Source organism: Halictus rubicundus, chromosome 2, assembly GCF_050948215.1.
Source record: "Halictus rubicundus isolate RS-2024b chromosome 2, iyHalRubi1_principal, whole genome shotgun sequence".
NCBI classification, from domain to species: Eukaryota; Metazoa; Arthropoda; class Insecta; order Hymenoptera; family Halictidae; genus Halictus; species Halictus rubicundus.
Window position 1 is genome coordinate 26,932,681 of NC_135150.1, and position 21,304 is coordinate 26,953,984.

Below are 21,304 nucleotides of genomic sequence, written 5' to 3' on the forward strand. Positions count from 1 at the left end.
AGAAGCGACCCGAGATTGTTGAATATACATTGTTGCTTGAATCGAAGCTTTTAGTAGACACACTGCATTCCCGAAAGCTGATTATACTTTGTCGGTGGACCGGCGTTGTCTTATTCGGGTAGGACGGGATTCCCATCTGCATACACGAGCGTAACAAAGTTCCTTCCTTGTAAATACTCGTTTCTATATTTTTTCTATGGTAGCGCCCGACCAACGAACACGAATCTGAATCCGAATCCGATTCACGACGAACGCGGTACAACGGGGATCGACACGGAAAAGAACCGATATAGGATCGTTGATCGCGAACTCGATACTCTCGAGTTTGTTGCACGCTGTCATTCGCGGGACAAAATCGAGAAAAAGAGAGAGAGAGAGAAAGAAAGAGAGAAGAGAAATGAATGCAACAAAGTCGTTCGAGCATCTCGATTATCCTTCCACGGTGCATGCCTCAGCGACGCATAGAAAACGGTACCGTAACCGCAAGGACGAATCCGTGCCGTTCCCTTTTTCTACTCGTATACAAATACAAATCGCTACGCTTCCACGAATAACTTCCGTCGTCCAGCCGAAACTCGATTTTGGAATCGCTCGGCCACGGGAAAATCGAGCATTCTCTACAAATTTTCTCCCTCGATTTGCCGACATGCTCTTCGAAAACACTCTCGTTCTCACCTCGCGCGCAATTCAACAATCGATCGGAGCGATTCCAAAGTTTCCCCCTTTCCATCCGAGACCCGGCGCACGCGATCCCGCAACGTTCACGCTGCGCGATTGCTATCTTTGCGATTCGCCGGTTTGTTGATACTCTCAGGACCGATTCTTCAACCTTTTTTATTTTTTATCTATTTTATCTCGAAGCTCGGTTCGACGCGAAGCTGTCCTGAACGCGTCAACGAACGGGATCGAAACACTAGATCAGACCATAAGTCCTGTCGTTTCCCGACGCTAACGTGCTTCCACGTACCGGTCAACTTTTCGATCATGAATTTGGAGACACGTTCTCCGTACGCGTTACACACACTGTGGATTTTTATGCGATTTTTATGGCAACATGCCTGGATTTTTATCCCACTGTGTATTTTTTAGTAAAATTTTCCGCATTTATTGCACGGATGCAGGAGCCACATTTCTTTACTCAACCCTTTGCACTCGGCGCTATTTTCAATCTGAAACTAAAGTTCGACGAACTGATCACGATACGAAACTGATCCGATTTCTGCATACAATATTTAAATGTTCAGTAATCCATTTTCTTTTGTAATTTCTTTGAAATAATACCACAACAATTTCTAGCGGTGCTTCAGAGTGACCACTCGAGTGCAAAGGGTTAATCGTTCGAATCGATTGAGAAAGAATGCCGTAGAATTTTTACATTCTTGAAACGGTTCTAGTCTCCTGCGTTCGACGTACACATTTCCGTTGTGAAATCCGCAGTTTATACAAACATTTCCGTGCGTTTCGGAAATTCTAGACTCGCAAGAACAGGAAATGGTTCCGACAAGAATATGGCGTAAACAGAACAGAAAGTTGAGAAACGACAGGACGCGTGACCTAAACGAGAACTATCGCGATCGCGCAGCGTCACGATACGAGACCGCGGTGTACTGTCGGTGGCCGAGAAAATGGCAGTCGGCCGTGATTGGCTCAAGTTTGGCGGAGCAAGCTTGTAGGACAGAGACGAAATAAAACGCGCGCGCTCCCCTATTGGGGAAAGGGTGGTGGAAAGGCGGGGCGAGCAGAACGATCTCTCTCTCTCTCTCTCTCTTTCTCGCCCCCCGTAACGTCTCGACTGCGAATTTCTCGGCTCCGAATGGCACAGGCGGAGTCCGCGCCGCGTTATCGCGACGCGGGACGCGATGGTCCAGACGATCGAAACCGGCCTCCGTCCTCGTGGTTGGTCGATAACGCGACGTGCAATTATTTTCGTCCCGACGCGACGTCCTCGGTCCGACGGCGCGACGGTACCATTTTCTACGCGTCCCGTGCTAGAAAAATGGCGGCGGACTTGGTCGGCGTCCGCTCGCCGGAGAAATTCCAAGAACCACAACGAGCGAGAGCGACGCGACGATCGAACGAACAGCAACCAGTGACGACACGACTGCAAACTATACGAGACCTGTACCTGTATATACTAACATTACTATTAATTATTCGATCTAATTTAAAAGGTAAATTATAAGGAGCTCTAATTTATGAATACCTTTATATAATTATGTATATGTATACATCGTCGTCGGTTGGCGGGAAACGGTAGGCTGCGCTCCACGACACACCCCGATACGCACCGGGACGAAACAACCCTTTCTTTCTTTCTTTTTCTTTTTTTTTTTTTCTCTCGGACACGTTCGATCATTTTCGGTACGAGACAAGGAAAACAAGCTTTCGAGTACTCTTATACACCTGTATTTATACGCGCTCCTATACACACACACATACACACACACATATATATATATATATACACGCATGCATATATATATTTTTTAGGCGCCCTTTTGTCGTGAAATTTTCGCGAACGGAAAGCATCGTCTCTCGGTCCAACCGATCTTTTCATTTCCGTCTGGAAAAGACTTTCCATTTGTCCCGTCTTTCCTCCTCGTCGAAAGCCTAGAAACTATTAGCCGAGAGTTTCTTCGCGTTATCTATCTATCCCGTGATCTTTTTTTATCGTGATCGCGCGCACAAACAATCCCCCGATCAACGACGAACGATCCACGGAGTAGTTAGGCGATTTTTTTCTCGCTCGCGAACGAGATTCCACGTTCGGGACGAAGACTCGGCGGCGATCTGCCAAATCCGGGAACAAATCGAAAGCGCACATTAACACGGGTAGCAGATTCTCTCGCGACGCGGGAGAGTGAATTGAAACGATCGCGTGTAACCAGGGGCGGGAGGAAAAATTCTAGTCAAAAAGATACGAACGCACCGTTGCGTCCCGCGGCTATTTCGTAACGTAATTTAAACGAGATCGGGCCGAGCCTTCCCTCGAACGCCGGATTCGGAAACGAGTCGGATCCAATTTGCGTTTCCGGGGAGAAGTGATCGCGATCGACGCGAGAAAACCGAGACGAGGAGGGAGGAATCGATATCCTTGATCGAAAGGGATCCCTCCCTTCTCCCTTGTTCTTCCCATCTTCCATTGGAGATTTCAGACTTTCACGGCCCGGCGTCATACAGTTTTGTCTGTTGAGGTTGAAGGAAGAAATTTCCCAACGTTTCGCAAGCGTTGCAGCTAGCTAATACTAATACTAATTAGTATCACTGTGTCTTCTGACCCCCCGATGAAGCTAGCCGCAATGCTTGCGAAACGTTGGGAAATTTCTTCCTTTAGGACACGGCTTGCACCCGAAAAGGCTGAAGGAAGAAATTTCCCAACGTTTCGCAAGCGTTGCAGCTAGCTAATACTAATACTAATTAGTATCACTGTGTCTTCTGACCCCCCGATGAAGCTAGCCGCAATGCTTGCGAAACGTTGGGAAATTTCTTCCTTTAGGACACGGCTTACACCCGAAAAGGCTGAAGGAAGAAATTTCCCAACGTTTCGCAAGCGTTGCAGCTAGCTAATACTAATACTAATTAGTATCACTGTGTCTTCTGACCCCCCGATGAAGCTAGCCGCAATGCTTGCGAAACGTTGGGAAATTTGGACACGGCTCACACCCGAAAGCCTCAACAGACAAAACTGCATCTTCCATTGGTATCGCGGGTATGTCGTCGCGTTTTCGATACTTCCACTCTGATTTTCGTCGCGCCGCGAGAAAGCGCAGCCTACCATTAAATGCGAAACGATAATGGTCGTCGTCGGTCGGTGATTCACGCGCGCGCGCGCCTTCCAAGCGGGATTTTTATCGGAACGAAACACTGACCGATCGTGACAGCACATCACGATGTATCGCAGACTGATATACGCACGGTTATCGATTGTCTACGAGCGCGAGACAGACAGAGAGAGAGAGAGAGAGAGAGAGAGAGAGAGAGAGAGAGAGAGAGAGAGAAAGAGAGAGTGTGTGTGTGAGAGAGAGAGAGAGAGAACGAATGTACGAGCGAGAGACAAAGCGTGTGCGAAAGAGAGAGAGAGAGAGCGAGAAATTACGTGCATCACGTTTCGAATTCCAAGAGCGAACGGCCCCGATAGACAGGAACGAGAGAGAAGATCTCGAACACACAGACACCGCGTTCTAGAAGAGATAACGGCGAACTTCTTCCGTTTATCGAAGCTCTTCACAGTTTCTCGACGATCAAAGCCTCGTAAAGCTCCCGATCGCTGATCGATAACGTGCACACACACGCATCCACCGTCTATCCGTTTAGCTTGGAACGCGACAACTCCGATGGTTCCCGCAAATGTTCATGGTGCTCGTCGTAGGATTTCTAACGGACAGGGGAACCGAATTATCGCGTTTAGTTGTGGTCTCTTCCGTTTCGCTGCGCCCCTCTTTACCGCTTTCGCGCGGCCCTATCCGGGAAACGATACTTCGCCGGCGTCGTACGTTTGAGGCAGCTTTAAACAGACAAAGAGAGAGTGAGAGAGAGAGTGAGAGAGGGCAATTTTTTCTTTACACACCGCGGCGGCAGATACAGCGAAAAGATCCGACGAGAAATGGCAAGAGGAGATAGGAAATCGAAGACGATTCGTAAGGCGTTCAGCAGACAAGCTGGAAGATTTTACCTAACTGTATTCGTCGCTCGAAAGACAGACAGAGAGAGAGAGAGAGAAATACAGTGATTTCTGTATATATGTCGCCAAGGCCTGGACGATAAACGACGCCGAGGAGTGTAAACATAACTGGCAAGACCCGTGTTGCTGACATATATCGAGAATTCACTGTATGTCACCGCTGCGACGAACAACATCGAGTCGTCTTCGTCGAGGACGAAGAGAATCTTCACGAAGTTCTTCGCGCAGTTGCTAAATTCGAGGCGAATTTGTTACAACATTCAGAGTCTCTGTTAATTTTATTCCAAATTCGGTGGACGCGCGTGGAGCTTCGTGACCGGTTCCACGTGGATAGGTTCGACTGCTGACACGTCAAGGTCGCCGCGCACGCGCCATCTTGCGGTCTCTTCTGCTTGCGCCAGCCATAAGTTGCAACGCAAAGACGGGAGACTTTTTTCCTGCGTCTTGCGTTGCAACTTGCGATTGGACGAGCAAAAGGGACGCGACAAGACGGGGCGTGTGTCCCTCGAAGAAGCAGGAACTCGAAGCGATCGTGTCGCTTCCGGTAGCGAGTCCGCGAGAAAACGACACTGGAAACGCGGACCTGCGGGCCGACAGGAAATTCAACAGTTCGTTCGTACGATGCGCAACCCGCCCAGGCAACGCATTCGTTTTTTCTAACCGAGGAGGAGATCGGACGGGGATTTTCCGATGGTAGAGCTTGTGAATGCTTTTCCCGCGAGCCGAAACCGAGAACCGAGAACTGAAACCGAGAACCGAAACCGAGAACCGAAACCGAACCACACAGGCGTCGCCGAGACGGACGTCGTCGATCGTCGCGAAAGCGTTGAACGGCCGGATCGATCGACGCCGAATATATTTTTTTATAACGCTATTTGCAATCTGGAATCGCGGGCGATAGTTTCCAGTGACGTTTCGTCGATCGACATTCCGTACGTTGCCTCGATTCCCTACCTTGCCTGCATTAAACGCACTTCATTAGAGATAACGAGACGAAGAGATCGCGTGAGAAAGACGGTGTGAGAGAGAGAGAGAGAGAGAGAGAGAGAGAGAGAGAGAGAGAGAATGCGTGAGTATACGTGGCAAAATGGAGAGAAAGGGTGAAAGAAAGGGAGAGAATGAGTTACACCTAGCAAGTAAGAATTAAACTGCGAAGGAAAGAGCAGAAACGAGAACGAACGGTGTAGAGAAAGGGAGAAGAGGGGTAAAACCAGAAAGAGAGAGGGGGGGAAGAAGATCGTGTAAATACCGCTGAAAGTAGAATGATCGAAGGAAGCAAGCGACTAACCGCCTCGACAACAAACAACAAGCAATATTTAGTTCTTACCATCTCGTAATAATTAAACGATAACTCCAAACTCTGTACTGTACACGCGTGTACAACGCTCGTAAACGTATTTAAACGACTATAAATTAAATGTTAATTATCCTTACACTTCGTATATAGTAAAATTGTTACGCATTTATTATCATTACAATTATTGAATAGGTAATGCTCAATTAGCATTTGTTTCTTAAAATAAAGAATAAATATATGGCTGTTGGATATTTATATTGCACATATCACTACCTATCATTTCGCACCTAGCCGCCGCGGCGGCACGCGGCCCCGTAGAACAATTACACGGTTTTCATTTCGATTTTCGAAACCCGTTCATGTTCGGCGACTGCTCGCGGAACGATGGGACTAGTGTTCCTTCTCGAGAATTTCTCGGGAAATTTTATAATTGATCATTTCTCATTTCTCGAGAAATTCCAGTATTTCTCGGGAAATTTCAATCTAGGAAAATTCTTATGAATCTCGTTTATTTTATAACATATTTTCGGAAATGAATTTTCGGTTAACTCAAATTGCATATTGCTAATCAATGGCGTACGTATAAGCATATCCACAGGCAGCGTATCAATGCCTACGTATGCATGTTTGCAATGTGAAAATTTATAATAATTGTTGCGAATGCGGATTTTGGATGTTCTGTATACGATAAAGCCAAACATCCACACAAAATGAAAGAAATTTTTCTACAACTACAAATTTTGTTACAAAAAAAAAAAAGAAGTGGATTGTCTGATTCTACATTAGACACATTACGCTTCTTAAGAAGTCATTTAAAAAAAAAAAAGCGTAACGTTTCACTTTATAAAAGTTTGGTTTTAAAGAAATAAATTTATCGGTTACATTCAGCGTCTATTTGTTCCTTGTTTTTATGTACATATTGAACAGGAATAAACACCGAGTTAAAGTTTTTTGCTCTTTCGATAAATATTATTACCGATATTCCAACTATTATAAGTTTCCCAATATTTTTTGATTTTATTAAAAACTCTCGAGAATTTTCGAGACATATAGTCTTATTTCTCATTTCTCGAGAAATGAAAAATGTTGAGAAATCAGGAACACTAGAATGGGACGGGAGATCCAGGGGTACGACGCGTTTCTGGTCGGACGTCTGTCCGTCCGTTAAGGAGCTACGGGACTATTGGATCGCAAAAATCAATGGCTCGAGTCGAGTTGGATCGCTTTGCTAATATATTCGTATAGATTGGGCAGAATGTTCTCAGAAACATGGAAGCACGAAGATGTCTCGGCTTCGCTCCATGGAGAATAGTGCACTCTACGCAGTTAACATTTCAAGCGAAAGTGATTCCTCCTTTCGCGAATCGCACACCGTGCTCGAGAGTCCAGTTTTCGGATAAACAGAGCTTTAACCTCTTAAGCACTGTACGCCACTATAGTGGTTTCCGTGGAAAGCATCACTTTGAATGGTACGAACCACTATAGTGGTTTCCGTGGGAAACATCACTTTGAATGGTACGAACCACTATAGTGGTTTCTATGGAAAGCATCAGTTCGAACGGTAACGCCACTATAGTGGTCTCCGTAGAAAGCATTAGTTTGAACGGTACGCCACTATAGTGGTTTCTATGGAAAGCATCAGTTTGAACTGTATGAACCACTATAGTGGTTTCCGTGGAAAGCATCAGTTCGAACAGTAACGCCACTATAGTGGCTTTTGTGCCATCCGCGGCCAGACGCGCCGTACCTGGGAAACAGAGTTGCGGACGAGCGCGCCGTGCTTAAGAGATTAAAGTTTGAAGCGATGTTTCTTCCAACATATAATTTAAAAAATCTGTAGATAATCTTTTCACGATTGCTGGTTGACGCAAAGCTTTCTTCAGCTACGAAACCTGGTTTCTCTCTTATCTCGTACGAGGCCTAATCCATAGATACACAGCTGCCATACCTATGTATAACTTCCAAGTAACTGTTCAAGCATCTCTATGATTTTCTACCTGAACATTCTCGAAGAACGAAGTGACCAAAATCGATTTCCCTAAGTACTCAATAGTCCTGTACACCCTTAAACGCGCGACAACGTTGTCCTCGCGTCTACCCGCGTTATCGTGATAGAATAGAGACCGATAACGTGGACAGAGGAAACGGAATCCCACTGGCAGGATGTGAGTCCAAGGATATGTTTGAAACTTAGAAGGCGAGGCATGTCGTTTTCAACCTTTTATTGTAAATTGATCTACAATCACCATTCGTTTACATCTTCGTCGTTTATAAATAGGGAAAAGAAAAGAATGACATGTTACAGCAGCACTATTGCTCAGTTATCATAGTGTGTGTATGTTCGTGTACGTGTCTGCACATACGCAAAAAGTCTATTTCGTTTGCCTCACGGATATCGAGGTTCGTGTCCGTAAGTTTTCAATTGATCAAATTTTTCAGACTTTATCAGACTTCTCGTCGAATTGATTATTTTTCTATTTCGGATTGAACGGCATGATCGCCGATTCTTAGTTTATTGTACAATTCAAAGGACACTTCGAAACGAATTTCCTCGGTTGCTCGCGGCCCGTGGAAATCGAGACGAATCGAAACGGAACAACGGGGATACTGGGAGAAGCTACCTAACTTACGAGAAAATTAACAGTTAGTGTGTTTGTGTGTTTTTTTTTTCGTTTTTCCTTGTTCTGTTTGCTTTTTCTTTTGTTTTCTCTGTTTTGTATTCTCAGCCACTCGCATCCTCATCCCCCGGACGTAAGAAAAATGCGTAAGATCACACGTCTACACGCGTTCAGAACAATATACATATTCCTATATTAATTAGAAAAATAATACAGATTTTGCCTTGTTAATGGAAACAATTAGCTATACGTAATGTACCACATGATTTATGCGGGTATGGACATTCGAGTATGTTGTCACAGCTAACCAAGTCCCTGAAAACAATGTTAAGAAAAAGTCTTTCATCTCCCGGACAAATCTCACACGTTCATCAACTACTTTCTTTTCGTGTCTCGTTTTTTTTTCTTTCTCTCATAGGAACGGACACTCGTTTAGAATATACGCGCGCGCGCGCGCGATCTCCTCGAGTGGAAAATCGCGTAGCACCGATAACGAGGAAGAAAGACAGAGACGAACAAAGCTGAAACCCGAATGAAACTTTCGAAAACCGCTTTGGCGCTCGCGGATCGCTGTCGCTTTCCCCCGAAAACTTCGGAAGGACTCGTCCCTCTCGAATAGAACAATAGCATCGAGGTAGCAAAAATAATATATACTGTTATTACCATACGCGTACTTGCGAAACGCTGGATCGCGACTAAAAGCAGAACAAATCTACAACGGAATCGTTCTCGATAAGTTTCTTTCTCTTTTTTCGCTCCGGAACGAAAGATCGTCAAGTCAAACGCTAAATACTCGTACAAGTCGATTGTAAAACATTTTATTATTATCGTAAAGGATATGTTACGGCGACCAATTGAAAAATGATAAATGTAATATAGATATCGTCCGGACATTAATCGGCGAACGAATAAATGAGGATTGTGAAATAATGTCCTACCTTATCAAGGTACAGGACTGTCTGTTCCGCTTCCGCTGTTGGTCCCAGCTTCCGTTTTCGTCGCGGCCACTCTGTCGCCACGCTTTGAACTCTTCGACAAGGAAGCGACTTCTTTCAATAAGCTAGAGATCTTGAGCTGCATCGTCGAGATTTTCGTCTCGTACTCTTTCTCCGTTGCCTTCATCTTGTTGCGCAGCTCCGTCTCGGACGTGAAGTTCTTCGCCTTCAACTCGGTAATCTGCCGACAGAAAGGGTCGTTCTCATTATTTTCCGGAGGCTGACTTCGCAGAAAGATCATGTTACAGTTTTATAAAGACATCGTTTAGAAAATCGTTGCCGATTTTATCTTCCCTCTTAGTCTGAAGACATTTGCGTCCGAAGACAATCTTTCAAAAATATGAAAGCAAATTTACATTACTTACACAATGATCTTACACTCCTGACTGTTCAGGCTTTCAGACGTGTCCTTTTGGAATTATTTCCCAACGCTTCGATGCATCAGTGTATCTTCCAACCACTGATCTAGCTGCAAAGCTTGCGAAATGTTGTGAAAGCAATTCCAAAAAGACTGGCGCACAACCTCATATGTCTTACGAAGGATCAAAATTACCTGTCTATCCTTGGCGAGTAGTTGGCTATCCTTGATGGAGATTTGCTTCTGAAGGTGGGCTATCTTCTCTTTGAGTTGCGTGACCGCGACCACGTGATCCGAGCTGTTTGGATCGTGGGGATCGTGCACGCCCACCATCCTGGCTGCTTTGACCGGCGTAGGTCCATTCGTGTCACCACCCTCGGACTGAGGTGGTGGCAGCTTCGTCACGTCTACTCTGTGCGGTCTCTTATTGTGACCTTTCAGTCTGAAGCAGAACGAACGAAATAAGGCCGCTGAAATTAAACAGAGTCAAGAGGTTCGCACGTGGAAACGTTACCGGTTCTTCGCTTTTCATCGAAGCGATACTGAAATTGTGCAGAAACACAATTAAAACTACCAAGCACAAAGTTACCTTGTCACACGCAGTACGTATATGGATAATTACTTTTGTTCTTTGTGCTTCGCTGCCCGCTGCTGCGCTAATTTCAAATGCGCCCTCCTTTCCGCGTCCGACTGTTTTGTTTTCGCCAGTGCTCGTTTGTAAGACAACGTGCACAGCCAACATAATAATTTTCCATCGACCTTCAACAAAATCATGACTCGGTTATCTTAGATAAATGAAGATATTACGGGTTTCTTTCGCGTTACCTTTTTATCTTCGTCCTGTCTATCAAAGGCACACTTCTGTTTGCATTGCTCGCAAGTAACCGGAGGTCCGTATCGTTTCTCGGAATTGGTACATCGTTGGCATTTGCTGCCGATAAACGCAGCTATCGTGTTGCAGTATTCGCAGGCCGATGGCTTACCGTAGGATTTCACGTTCTGCTCGCATTTTTTACATATAGTGCTCGTGTTACCCTTTCTGCAAAAAGAGGAACAAAGTTATTCGTGACCAACCCACCGATCCGATCGTAATAAATAGAAAGCAAGAGTTAAGAGTGCTTACATTGTTTGCTGGAATTCTGACCTACAATACGTACATTTCACCACTGGAAATGCACCTCTGCACTCCTAAATAAGCAACACAATATAGAGAAAGTTTCTAAAGAAAATGTACACATAAAAGTCTCAGTGTTCGCACAATGTGTGGGTGCTATTATACAAAATGCATAGCGTAAAGGAAGAAGAGATCGAGAAAACCGTGTTTGAAAAATTTGGTTGCGACAGAGAGTGTATGTAAACATTAAACAGACTACAGAGGTTACGTGCTTGTAGTGTAGACATAATTCTCTACAGCGAATTAAATAAAAACGATATTTGTGTGAGATGCAGAAAATTCGAGCGCCGTACGCGACGCGTTAGCAAAGCGAACAAATTTCCGGTTCCTGTAAATTAGTCCTGGAATGTATATTCTGTGCTCGGTCCGGCGATTAATAAGAATTCCCAGGACTAATTTCTTTGCCGGAATTTCGAACGTGACGGGAAGAGCATCATCGGTTAAGGGCGAAACGCGCGTTTCAATTGAAAGTTCTATTATTAGCGTGGTGTTTCGCGAACGAGAAAAACGACGCTCGCGTGGGAATTGTTGGTGTATCGTGTAAAGAGAATTTCTCGGTTTGGGGAAAAGCACGGGGAAGACACGGAGAACGATACCTTGCACAACTGTTGTCCCGGGGATAGCTCCTCGAACGGATGCCTCGAAAAGCATCTGGAGCACGCGAACATTGCCTGCACATTGTTCGCGCTCATCGTCGTGCGTCGACTCGTGTTTGGCCTCGGCACTTAACAAAACCGTACGTCACCGATGTGATAAATATCGATTCGTGAAGTTCTCGCAGCCAGAAGCCGAGCGGACGTTTTTCGTTTTCGATGCTAACGGCGGAACAAAAAGGAACGGAAAATTTGAAGGCGACGGCAGCACTGACAGGTAACAACTCCTTACATGTTTCAGGAGGTTTTGCGCGTTCGACGCGATTGTTTTGCGTACATAACCGCGTCACTTCACTCTCGTTCACCTGCACCGGTTGTTGATTTCAGACGGCTGTCCGTGACTTCTTACGGGAGAAACGTTTTTCGCTGGTGACCGACACCGAGCAGATGTCGCTTCCGTTCGCGTCCAGTGCAACGATGCACGCGCCGCAAACCAATCGGCATTTTTCAAACCGAAAGAATCAAGCGACAATTGGTTAAACCGTTATCGCCGCTACGACACCGCGAGTGTTCGTAGAACTTGTCCTTTTTGACCTTTACAGGTTGCCACTGGCCAATCAACGGTCGTCGTTCGCCGATTCGTTGAAAGAATCTCCGCTACGGAATATTCTTACAAAGACGAAACTCTGAAGACTAGTTTTCACTGCGCATGCGTCCTCAAGCTAGTGATGGGCACCATCGACTAAAAACTATCGACTAAATCGATAGTAGCCAACTACTATTTTCAGTCGACTGATTTTTTAAACTATCCACTGAATTTAGTAGTGGTTGGGTTACTATTTTCAGTCGACTGTTTTACATGTCGCCATCTTGAAATTTCAAATGTCAGTGTCACACGATGAAACGAAAAGGTTAGAAATACATGATTATGTATAGAAATACATGTAATAGATATTTCATGTTAAAATCTTATTGCTATTTATGCGGTATAAACTATATATGTGATATACGTAGGCATAGACTATAGCCCGCAATCTAGACGTAACCACTAAAACGAAATTTCAGTCGACTAAAAACTATCGACTAAATATTCGATAGTATGTAGTAACTGAATAGTAATTAGTCGATAGTTGAATTTAGTCGATAATGCCCATCACTACCTTAAGTTCGCTCGCCATGAACATCCACTTTTCTTCTCTAATTTTTAAATAAATAAACCGTTTTAATTAAAAACAACGCTGATTCTGTAGGACAATGTAAGACGAGAATTCATATTACGATATCCTCTTACATTGTTTTGACGAATCATCCCCTGAATTTTTTCAACTCGATTCTAAACACCCTACATACAGGTTAGTTGGTTTATTCTTTACTCTATTATACATAGAGATGGCGTTGGAGAGCCGGAGCTCTATTTGCCCATACATACAGGTATATTTTTGTAAAATTGTAGCAAAAAGTATATACAGGGTGTCCCAAAAAAGTTGTACTTCCTTAGAAGGGGTGATGCCTCAAGCAAAGAGGATATGAGAGCGCTCACGCCCGGGGTTTCGGCGTTCCCGATACGGTGCTGACCCCTACTCATTTTTAGCATGGAACAGAACCTGGACAACTTTTAGCATGGAACAGATACCTCGTCGGGGGGATCTGATCCAAGCTAGAATTTTGTGCGGGGGCAGCATTATATCGGAGGCATAAAAACTGATAAAAACCCCGGGCGTGAGAGCTCTAATCTCCTCTCTGGTACATGTATTTAATAAACCAAATAATGTTTTTTCTTGTTAGTTAACTGCTGAAATAATGTTTATTTTAACAGTCCCTCTGTGTTTTTAATTCCACCCTCCAGCTATTCGAACATATCCAATTCTAATGTTCATGGAATGGTGTAAGCCGGCAGTTCTATTTATCCTTTTAACAAACGAAAGAAACTTTCGTTGTCATTATATAAATATGTGCACTACAGCAATAAATTGTTTAAATTTGCGACTTACAAATTTGTTCGGTTGATCCTGCGATATATAACGTGTGAAAGTTCAGTGTAAACATTCAATGACATTGTCTGTTACTCAAAACAAAATGATGTTATCTAAGGCAAATTCTGAATTGCCTGGTAAATAAATTCATTTCCGATGCAGTATATTGATGTTATGTACAGGAATAACTTTTCAATTAATAATTTTATACTTGCAGCTGTTCCACTGCGACTTTCTTTGTTTATAATTACCCTATTGTCGCTGTGTTTCGCAAATAGTTACGATGGTGATTTCGTATTTGATGATTCTGAAGCAATCGTTAATAACGAAGATGTACAAAGTACTCCTCTAAAAAATTTGTTCGAAAATGATTTCTGGGGTGCTAAGTTGACCAACAAACAAAGTCATAGATCGTACAGACCTATCACAATTCTAACTTTCAGGTAAGAATTTTTTACCAAACAAAAATAGTATATTCATACGTAATTATTAATTATTTAACATTGTTTTTAGACTGAATTTCTGGTTTCGTGGTAGTCTGGTTGCCCAAGACTATCATCTAATCAACATTATTCTACATACAATTGTCAGTATCCTCTTACTGGCTGTATTTATTGTAATTTTGGGTTCAAAAGGAACAAATACTGCATTTTATGCAACAGCATTGTTTGCTGTTCATCCTATACACACAGAAGCTGTATGTTGTACATGCATTAAAATTATTCTTTGCATCTACACGTAGCTAATCATGTCTAATAGTGTTTTGGATTTTAGGTTTCAGGCATTGTGGGTAGAGCAGAGTTGTTATGTGCTCTATTTATGTGGCTATCCATCCTTTTGTATTATCAATCGATAAATGCAAGTAGACTATTCTATAGGTGGTGCAGCATGTGTGGTTGCATCGCATCCATTGCTATTGCAATGTTGTGCAAAGAGACAGGCATCACTGCAATTGTAAGAAAAATAATACAGTTTTAATAAGAGTGCATATTCCTCTAATTCTTTTGTGTTCATAGACTAATTGAAATTTTCTACAGGGAATTTGCAGTATATATGATATCATAGTGGTAAATAAAATATTCCCATCCGATGTAATCAGATTCATGAAGACAAAGTTTTCTTACATAGAGACAAAAGAATTCATGAAACTAAAACAGAAGCTCATAACTAGACTTTCTATACTCTTGATATCTGGCTTATTGCTGATAGTCCTAAGATTCAGTGTTATGGGATTTAAAGCACCAACATTTCAATCTGTGGATAATCCAGCATCGTTCATGGATAATATATTCCTACGAGTACTGAATTATAGTTATATTTATTGCTTAACCATATGGTTGCTAATATGTCCAGAATGGTTGTGCTTTGATTGGTCCATGGGATGTGTACCTCTGATCACCAGTTATGACAGTAGAATACTTATTGTAATTATTTTTTGGTTGATACTTAGTGCAATGATTATATGTACCTTTATCCACCGTGAAGACATGTTTTTAAGGTAATAGCATTAGCCTGAGGTATTACAGCTGCGAAGCCCTTCTATATAAATTTTCTTTCTCTTTTTAGATCCTCGATTATGGGACTAGCATTACTGATCATTCCATTTCTACCAGCTAGCAACATCTTTTTTACTGTCGGGTTTGTCTTAGCAGAGAGAACTCTATACATTCCCTCTGCTGGCTATTGCCTCTTGTTCGTCATAGGATTACAAAAGCTTTGTAATCGTGTTTCTGTGCAATCTATCCTATTAGCTTACATAGTTCTCGTTTCGTTGTTCTTCGCAAGATCTTGGATGAGGAGTGAGCAGTGGAAAACCGAAACTACGCTTTTCAGATCAGCGTTGCACGTTTGTCCGCTAAATGCAAAAGTTCACTATAATATTGCTAAGAACGCCGCTGATGTCGGGAATATTACGTTAGCGTTATACGAATACAAAGAAGCTCTAAGGTATAAAAACGTAGAAAATACCTGGAAAATATAATCCCGTTGATTAATTTAATTTGTTTAATAGACTGAATCCCAACTATGCTCAAGCAATGAACAATCTTGGTAACTTGCTCAAAGATCAGGGAAAGTATATAGAAGCAGAGACATTGTTTAAACGGGCTATAGAGCTCCAGTAAGTCTGTTTACAACCGACTATTTAAGATGCCATGTGAAAAATGGAAGAGTGAATGAATCATGTTTGATACTTTCCAATTAGAAATGTAATATCACTGAGTTGTGAGTTTTAGGGACGACTTTGCTACAGTATGGATGAATTTAGGTATCGTCCTGTCGGCTCTGAAGAAATACGACGAATCTGAGAAAAGTTATTTGACGGCACTGTCTCATAGATCCAAGTATCCCGATTGTCTCTATAATCTAGGTCTTTTGGTCAGTAAATTGCTATTGATTTACAAAAATGAAACTATCCGTACCAAATCGAACTTTATCGATTGCAGTTCCTGGAACAAAAATATTATGACAGAGCTTTAAAAGCTTGGGACTCTGCGATCAAGCAAAGAAAGAACCATAGAAGAGCTTGGACAAACACGATTCTGCTGTTGGATGATTTGGGTACGCGGGAATAGGCAACACCGTGTTACCAAATAGCATAATCATTTGTATTTTAGGTAAACGCAACGATGCGCTTAAAGTAGCATATCGAGCTTTGGAGTTTTTACCCGACGACGCTTCAATCCACTTTAACATTGCCAATATATTGGGTAAAATTGGAAATTTCGTGGAAGCAGAAGTGTACTTCAAGAAGGCGATATCAAAAGATTCTACCAATTCGATGTTTTATACGAACTTAGGTGAATGTTCCGTTTTAAGTGAAGTGGTTAAGATTTATCATCAAGTGTAAAATTAAATTTTATAATTACAGGAGTACTGTACCATCGGTGGAATAAACTGGACGATGCGGAGTATATGTACAAGAAGGCATTAGATATCAAACCAGAATTTAATAGTGCCAGGGAAAATTTGAGAAAATTGTACACCTTAAAGTCATCAATAAAATAATTAAATAATTACAATTATTACTATTATACAACAGTGTCGCATGTTCTGTGAAAACGAAATTACTATGTTACTTCTTCTTTTCTTTTCTTACTGCTTCGACATTACGCGGATACGCGAACGCTTTAAAATTCCCGACTTTTTCCCCGTCGACGTAATTGTAAGACTTGAAACAACTATTACAAAAATAGCAAGGATTATGCGGAATCCTTTCGTGTTCCACAGTGATCCATTTTGCATTGTACACGCCACATATCATGCAATACTTGGAAGACAAGGGTCTTAGTCTCACAATTCGTGGGTATGCGGTTACAGCCAAAGCATCGTTGTTATTGATCAATCTGAAAACGATTAAATGATCGAATTTATTAATTTAAGTACCTACTATCGATTTAATGAAATTACCTTGCGTCGCTAAACACGATCAAATGTTCACAGCCGCCTTGGTGTTTGTATACCCATGGGAAACCGAATCTTAAGAGCAAGGAATCTATTCTACAATCCTCCATTGTGGCAGTTTTGAAAGGTCCTAAATTCGATCGCCTTTGTGCCCACTCGATAATCACTTTACTGTAATCAGTGTTTTTGGGACACCTAGAGTCATTGTAAAAAGTGTCCTCTATAAAAAAGAAACCGGATTTGTACACATCCTGAAAGAACGAAAAAGAATTAATAACAAATACAGCTACACAGGTTTAGCGTAAATACAGTTATGAATTACTTTTGCCATCGGTCCTATCGCATTTTTTAAATCTTCACTGCATTCTTTAGAAATGGTACAATCGGCTATACAAGATATTTTGTCACGCAAATGTGCCAAAGTCTGAGAACCTAGCACAGCTATAATGGTATTTAATCGGAGTATCGAAATGCATTGCTTTAGAGGATTTTTTTGGCGTTGCATGAAAGGATGGTAAGTCCTGACGAAGACCAAAATATCTTGTCCAGGACTAGCAATCTTGTCAACTACTTCTTTATCCTTCTCGTAATTCTGAAACAGAATACAATAGTTGCTTGCATATAATAGTTCCTTTTATACAAGTATTGTATTGGATAGACATTTACTATAAATAATTCGCTTTGGTACTTGTAACAAAGCTGCTTGTTTTCTTGTTTCAATCTTCTCTTGAGATTTTGGATGGTTTGCAAGTCCACGTCTGGTGGTTCTGTAGGAGCGAAAGTGTCCTTTTTCCTGAGCTTCCTACTGTCTTTGAATTTTGGCATCTCTCCTTCAACTGTCAAATTGTCAGTACTAATAACAAAATATGTATTTTATGTTCTACATGTCTGTATATACATATTATTTAATTAGAAAGAATACCTGCAATAATTTTCCAGCATAGACATTTCTTCCTCTCCAAGCTGGACTCCCATTAGATCCATAAAATTCGAGTCATTCTGTTTAATCGATATAATGTTTTCTGTGGACTCGATCATGTTAAGATATTCGTTGAAATATTCTTTTATGTGAACCTTCGGAGAAGCATTGCTGTTATAAAGTTTGTATATGTCTTCCATTGCTATTGTTTTTGAATTCTGCTAACTCGTACAATTACAAATTCTACAGAACAATAAAACAATGTATTAACGTCATATTGTTATTACAGAGCTAGAAATACATTGCGCTGTTACTAAATAATTTGAGAATTAATGACACTCTTTTGTTCATAAACTGTTTTTGTCGTCTGAGATGCGATAATTCACCACATTGTCCGAACTGTTTACCACTTTCTATGTTTTAGAATCGTGTCTACACTGTAAACACAGATATATAATTATAAACGAAACTTTATCTCAATCTGTACGATAGTTTTATTAGCATGTCGCGCTAATTAAATTGAATCAGAAGTTGTTATATTTATAGACCCAAACAGATGTAAATACAAACGAAACGTTTTTTCATTTAATTGGTTGGTTTCTTTTGTGTCTTATTCAGTCTTATGCTTTGGGATCAGCCAATGATCCGCGAAGCAGTATGTACACGATATTTAAAAACAAGTACATTATGAAAGAAATTGTTTAATAATAACATCAAATGAAAATTGAAAACTTTTTGAGAAATAATTCAGATGAAATGATTGGATAAGTACTCTGTGTTACCGACAGGAATAATTGACAGCATACTTCTTTAAAAAACCAACAGATGTCAGGACAATGTTGATTCATGTAGAGATATCTGGATGTACATCTATTTATTCTGTGCATGGAATATTTAACCTTGTTTCAGGAATCAAATAACAAACAGCTTGAATTACGAACTGTTTATATTATTACTAGCTTTGATTTTATCATATTAAGTTCTACTACTTATTTCTTAAACTAGCTTAATAAACACGGCAACGACTACACTATGTTGAAAACACCGGTGCACCGGTTTTTATCCTGCTGTAGATAGGTTTTTACATAATAAGCGTTTTCTATAGTTAAATAATTATACCAAAGACTTCATGTACAAGACCAAATTACAACCATCTGTACACGAACTGACTCTTAGTAGGAAGCAAAGAGCAGACGAACCTTTACATCTATGTAGGAACTGCGAAAATATACAGGGTGTCCCAAAAATGTTGTACTTGGTAAAAAGGGTGATTCCTGAGGTGATTCGAAGTAACTTTTTCCTTTGCGAAAATGCCCTCCGCGGCTTTGTTATTAACGAAAAACGCGGACCAATCAGAGCGCGCGGCTACTGCAAACGGATTTCAGCCCGGCCAATGCCAACGCCACGCTCAGCGGGACCTGTGCTCTGATTGGTCCGTGTTTTTCGCTAATAACTCCGAAATTGCGTAGGACATTTTCATCCCCAAAATCTAGTCTCGTAGGTCATTGAAGGACCACTGATTACATTCAAGTTTTGAAAATTGTGACCTCAAGAAAATTCTTTTGTCCTCCACCATGAGACACCGCGTATACTAAATTCGTTTCTGTACCTTATATTACACTAATAAAATACTTGGAATCTCTCCGAGTAAGACATCGTATTCATAAATGGTTCAAAAGAGCAATAGATGGCTAACATACCGCGGGCGATGCAACAACAACTGTCTACCGTAACAAAACAATTTACAGAAGCGACACTGTTATCGCTACAGTCTGTTCCACAAGAGCGTGGACGCGATATCTGAGTGCGAATAAATCTTTTCTGTAAAAAAGGTTGTATAGGTCGAAAGTACATTTAACACGTTCCCGCCGGCGGTCTTATTTGTAGTTCTCGCCATCTGACGGCTATATATATTTGTATGTAAAAATCGTTTAAATTTAAAGAATTGTTTTGATTCAGTCCATTTGCAATTTTTTTTTCTTTTTATTAAGGAAAAACAAATAAGATTGATTGCTTCATTTGTACCACTGGTGGTACATGCCGCCCGATGGGACAATTGTGTATGTACCACTGGTGGTACAAGCCGTCCCATGGTACAGCCCTCTACGTACCACTGGTGGTACATGCCGGCGAGAACGTGTTAAAGACCTAATACGCACTTGCTTAATAATGTGTCCAATCACGACCATCAGCGATTATTGCTTCACAACGTCTGGGCATACTTTGAACCAGCTTTGCAGCGTATCAGACAGGAAGAGATCTCCATATTTCTCGAATACGGCGAACTAGCGTCTTCAATTTGAAAATACGCATTCCTCGGAGTTTGTACTTCATGAGAGACCAAACGTTTTCGATTGGATTGGCATCGGGGGACCGAGATTGGACATTGTTCCAATCACGACAAACGTTTTCATGTGCCCACGCGAACCGTTTTTCGACGTGCTTCGTTGAAAGCAACGGCTTCGAAAGTGTACTACGCCATGCAACTTTATTTCCTTCCAACCGACGTTTAATTGTTACCATGCCTATTTTTATGCCCTTTTTCGCTAACGTTGCTTGCGCTTTACGCAAGGAAAGTGTCGGATTTTTCGAAAAAAGCTGCAGAATTGCTTCATCATCCCTTTTCGTCGTAGCTCGCTTCGAACCTCGATCAGGAAGATCGTCGACGCAATTTGTCTCTTTATAACGTTGCACCCACTTACTTACAAATTCGCGAGACTCGTGCAGATATTTTGCTGCATCTCCAACACTCATTTTTGGCCGTTTCAGGTGCTGGCACAAGAATACTGCTTCGGATCGTTTAGCGTATACGGCACTCGTCTCGAAATGACTTGAACTTCTCGGTGACAGTAATGATACTAAGAGAATTGGGGCTATTGCGTATTAGAGGAGACATTGTATGTTTGGACTGGCACAATCTTTGCTGTATCGGGTATGAAATTTCACAGATATCGCGTCCACGCTCTTGTGGAGCAGACTGGAAATCCGAGCGACTAGACAGCTCTGACTCTGACTTGGGGGAAGAGTGCACCCGACGGCAGTAGTACAAGACAATGATCCCGGCCGGCGCGGCGCGGCGCGGCGACACGAGGGCACAATGAAGAGGCGTAAACTACGGTGGCTCACGGTGCGGTGGTCTCGCCAATGGTCCGTGCGACCGCGGGGCTCCGCCTCTTAAGCGTGGCCAGTTTTCCCCCTTGGTGCTGGTATCGTGATTGTCAGCCGCGCTTGGTCGAGCGTGCGCAGCAAAGTGTACACCCACGCACACGCTCGCAGCGTCCATGGCCTAGGAGG

At 42.2% G+C, this 21,304-nt stretch overlaps 3 protein-coding genes across 7 annotated transcripts; 1 reads left to right on the top strand and 2 right to left on the bottom strand.

Moving 5' to 3' along the window:
* Positions 1-8,185: 8,185 nt before the first annotated feature.
* Positions 8,186-12,284, bottom strand: LOC143365777 (protein FAM76A). 2 transcript variants are annotated; one of them, XM_076806274.1, is made up of 7 exons: positions 11,720-12,283; positions 11,073-11,137; positions 10,775-10,988; positions 10,572-10,708; positions 10,145-10,391; positions 9,535-9,772; positions 8,186-8,911 (listed from the first exon to the last, which is right to left on the bottom strand). In XM_076806274.1, the coding sequence occupies exons 1-6, from the start codon at positions 11,813-11,815 to the stop codon at positions 9,539-9,541; spliced, it is 993 nt and encodes a 330-aa protein (XP_076662389.1). In that variant the 5' UTR covers positions 11,816-12,283; the 3' UTR covers positions 8,186-8,911; positions 9,535-9,538. The 2 variants fall into 2 exon arrangements, with proteins under 2 accessions (XP_076662389.1, XP_076662390.1); XM_076806275.1 differs by lacking the exon at positions 11,073-11,137 and having other exon boundaries at positions 11,720-12,284.
* Positions 12,285-12,528: 244 nt separating this feature from the next.
* LOC143365775 (protein O-mannosyl-transferase Tmtc4) lies at positions 12,529-16,838 on the top strand. 3 transcript variants are annotated; one of them, XM_076806269.1, is made up of 12 exons: positions 12,529-12,627; positions 13,563-13,826; positions 13,907-14,132; positions 14,203-14,386; positions 14,464-14,643; positions 14,727-15,187; positions 15,256-15,636; positions 15,701-15,808; positions 15,924-16,065; positions 16,134-16,248; positions 16,305-16,487; positions 16,559-16,838. In XM_076806269.1, exons 2-12 carry the CDS (start codon positions 13,766-13,768, stop codon positions 16,693-16,695), a joined length of 2,178 nt encoding a protein of 725 aa, XP_076662384.1. In that variant the 5' UTR covers positions 12,529-12,627; positions 13,563-13,765; the 3' UTR covers positions 16,696-16,838. The 3 variants fall into 3 exon arrangements, with proteins under 3 accessions (XP_076662384.1, XP_076662386.1, XP_076662385.1); XM_076806271.1 differs by lacking the exon at positions 12,529-12,627 and adding an exon at positions 13,366-13,459; XM_076806270.1 differs by lacking the exon at positions 12,529-12,627 and having other exon boundaries at positions 13,427-13,826.
* Positions 16,618-18,765, bottom strand: Pbp49 (proximal sequence element A Pbp49). 2 transcript variants are annotated; one of them, XM_076806272.1, is made up of 5 exons: positions 18,014-18,765; positions 17,758-17,944; positions 17,414-17,683; positions 17,098-17,342; positions 16,618-17,033 (listed from the first exon to the last, which is right to left on the bottom strand). In XM_076806272.1, exons 1-5 carry the CDS (start codon positions 18,208-18,210, stop codon positions 16,763-16,765), a joined length of 1,170 nt encoding a protein of 389 aa, XP_076662387.1. In that variant the 5' UTR covers positions 18,211-18,765; the 3' UTR covers positions 16,618-16,762. The 2 variants fall into 2 exon arrangements, with proteins under 2 accessions (XP_076662387.1, XP_076662388.1); XM_076806273.1 differs by having other exon boundaries at positions 17,758-17,927; positions 18,014-18,147.
* Between the last annotated feature and the right edge of the window lie 2,539 nt (positions 18,766-21,304).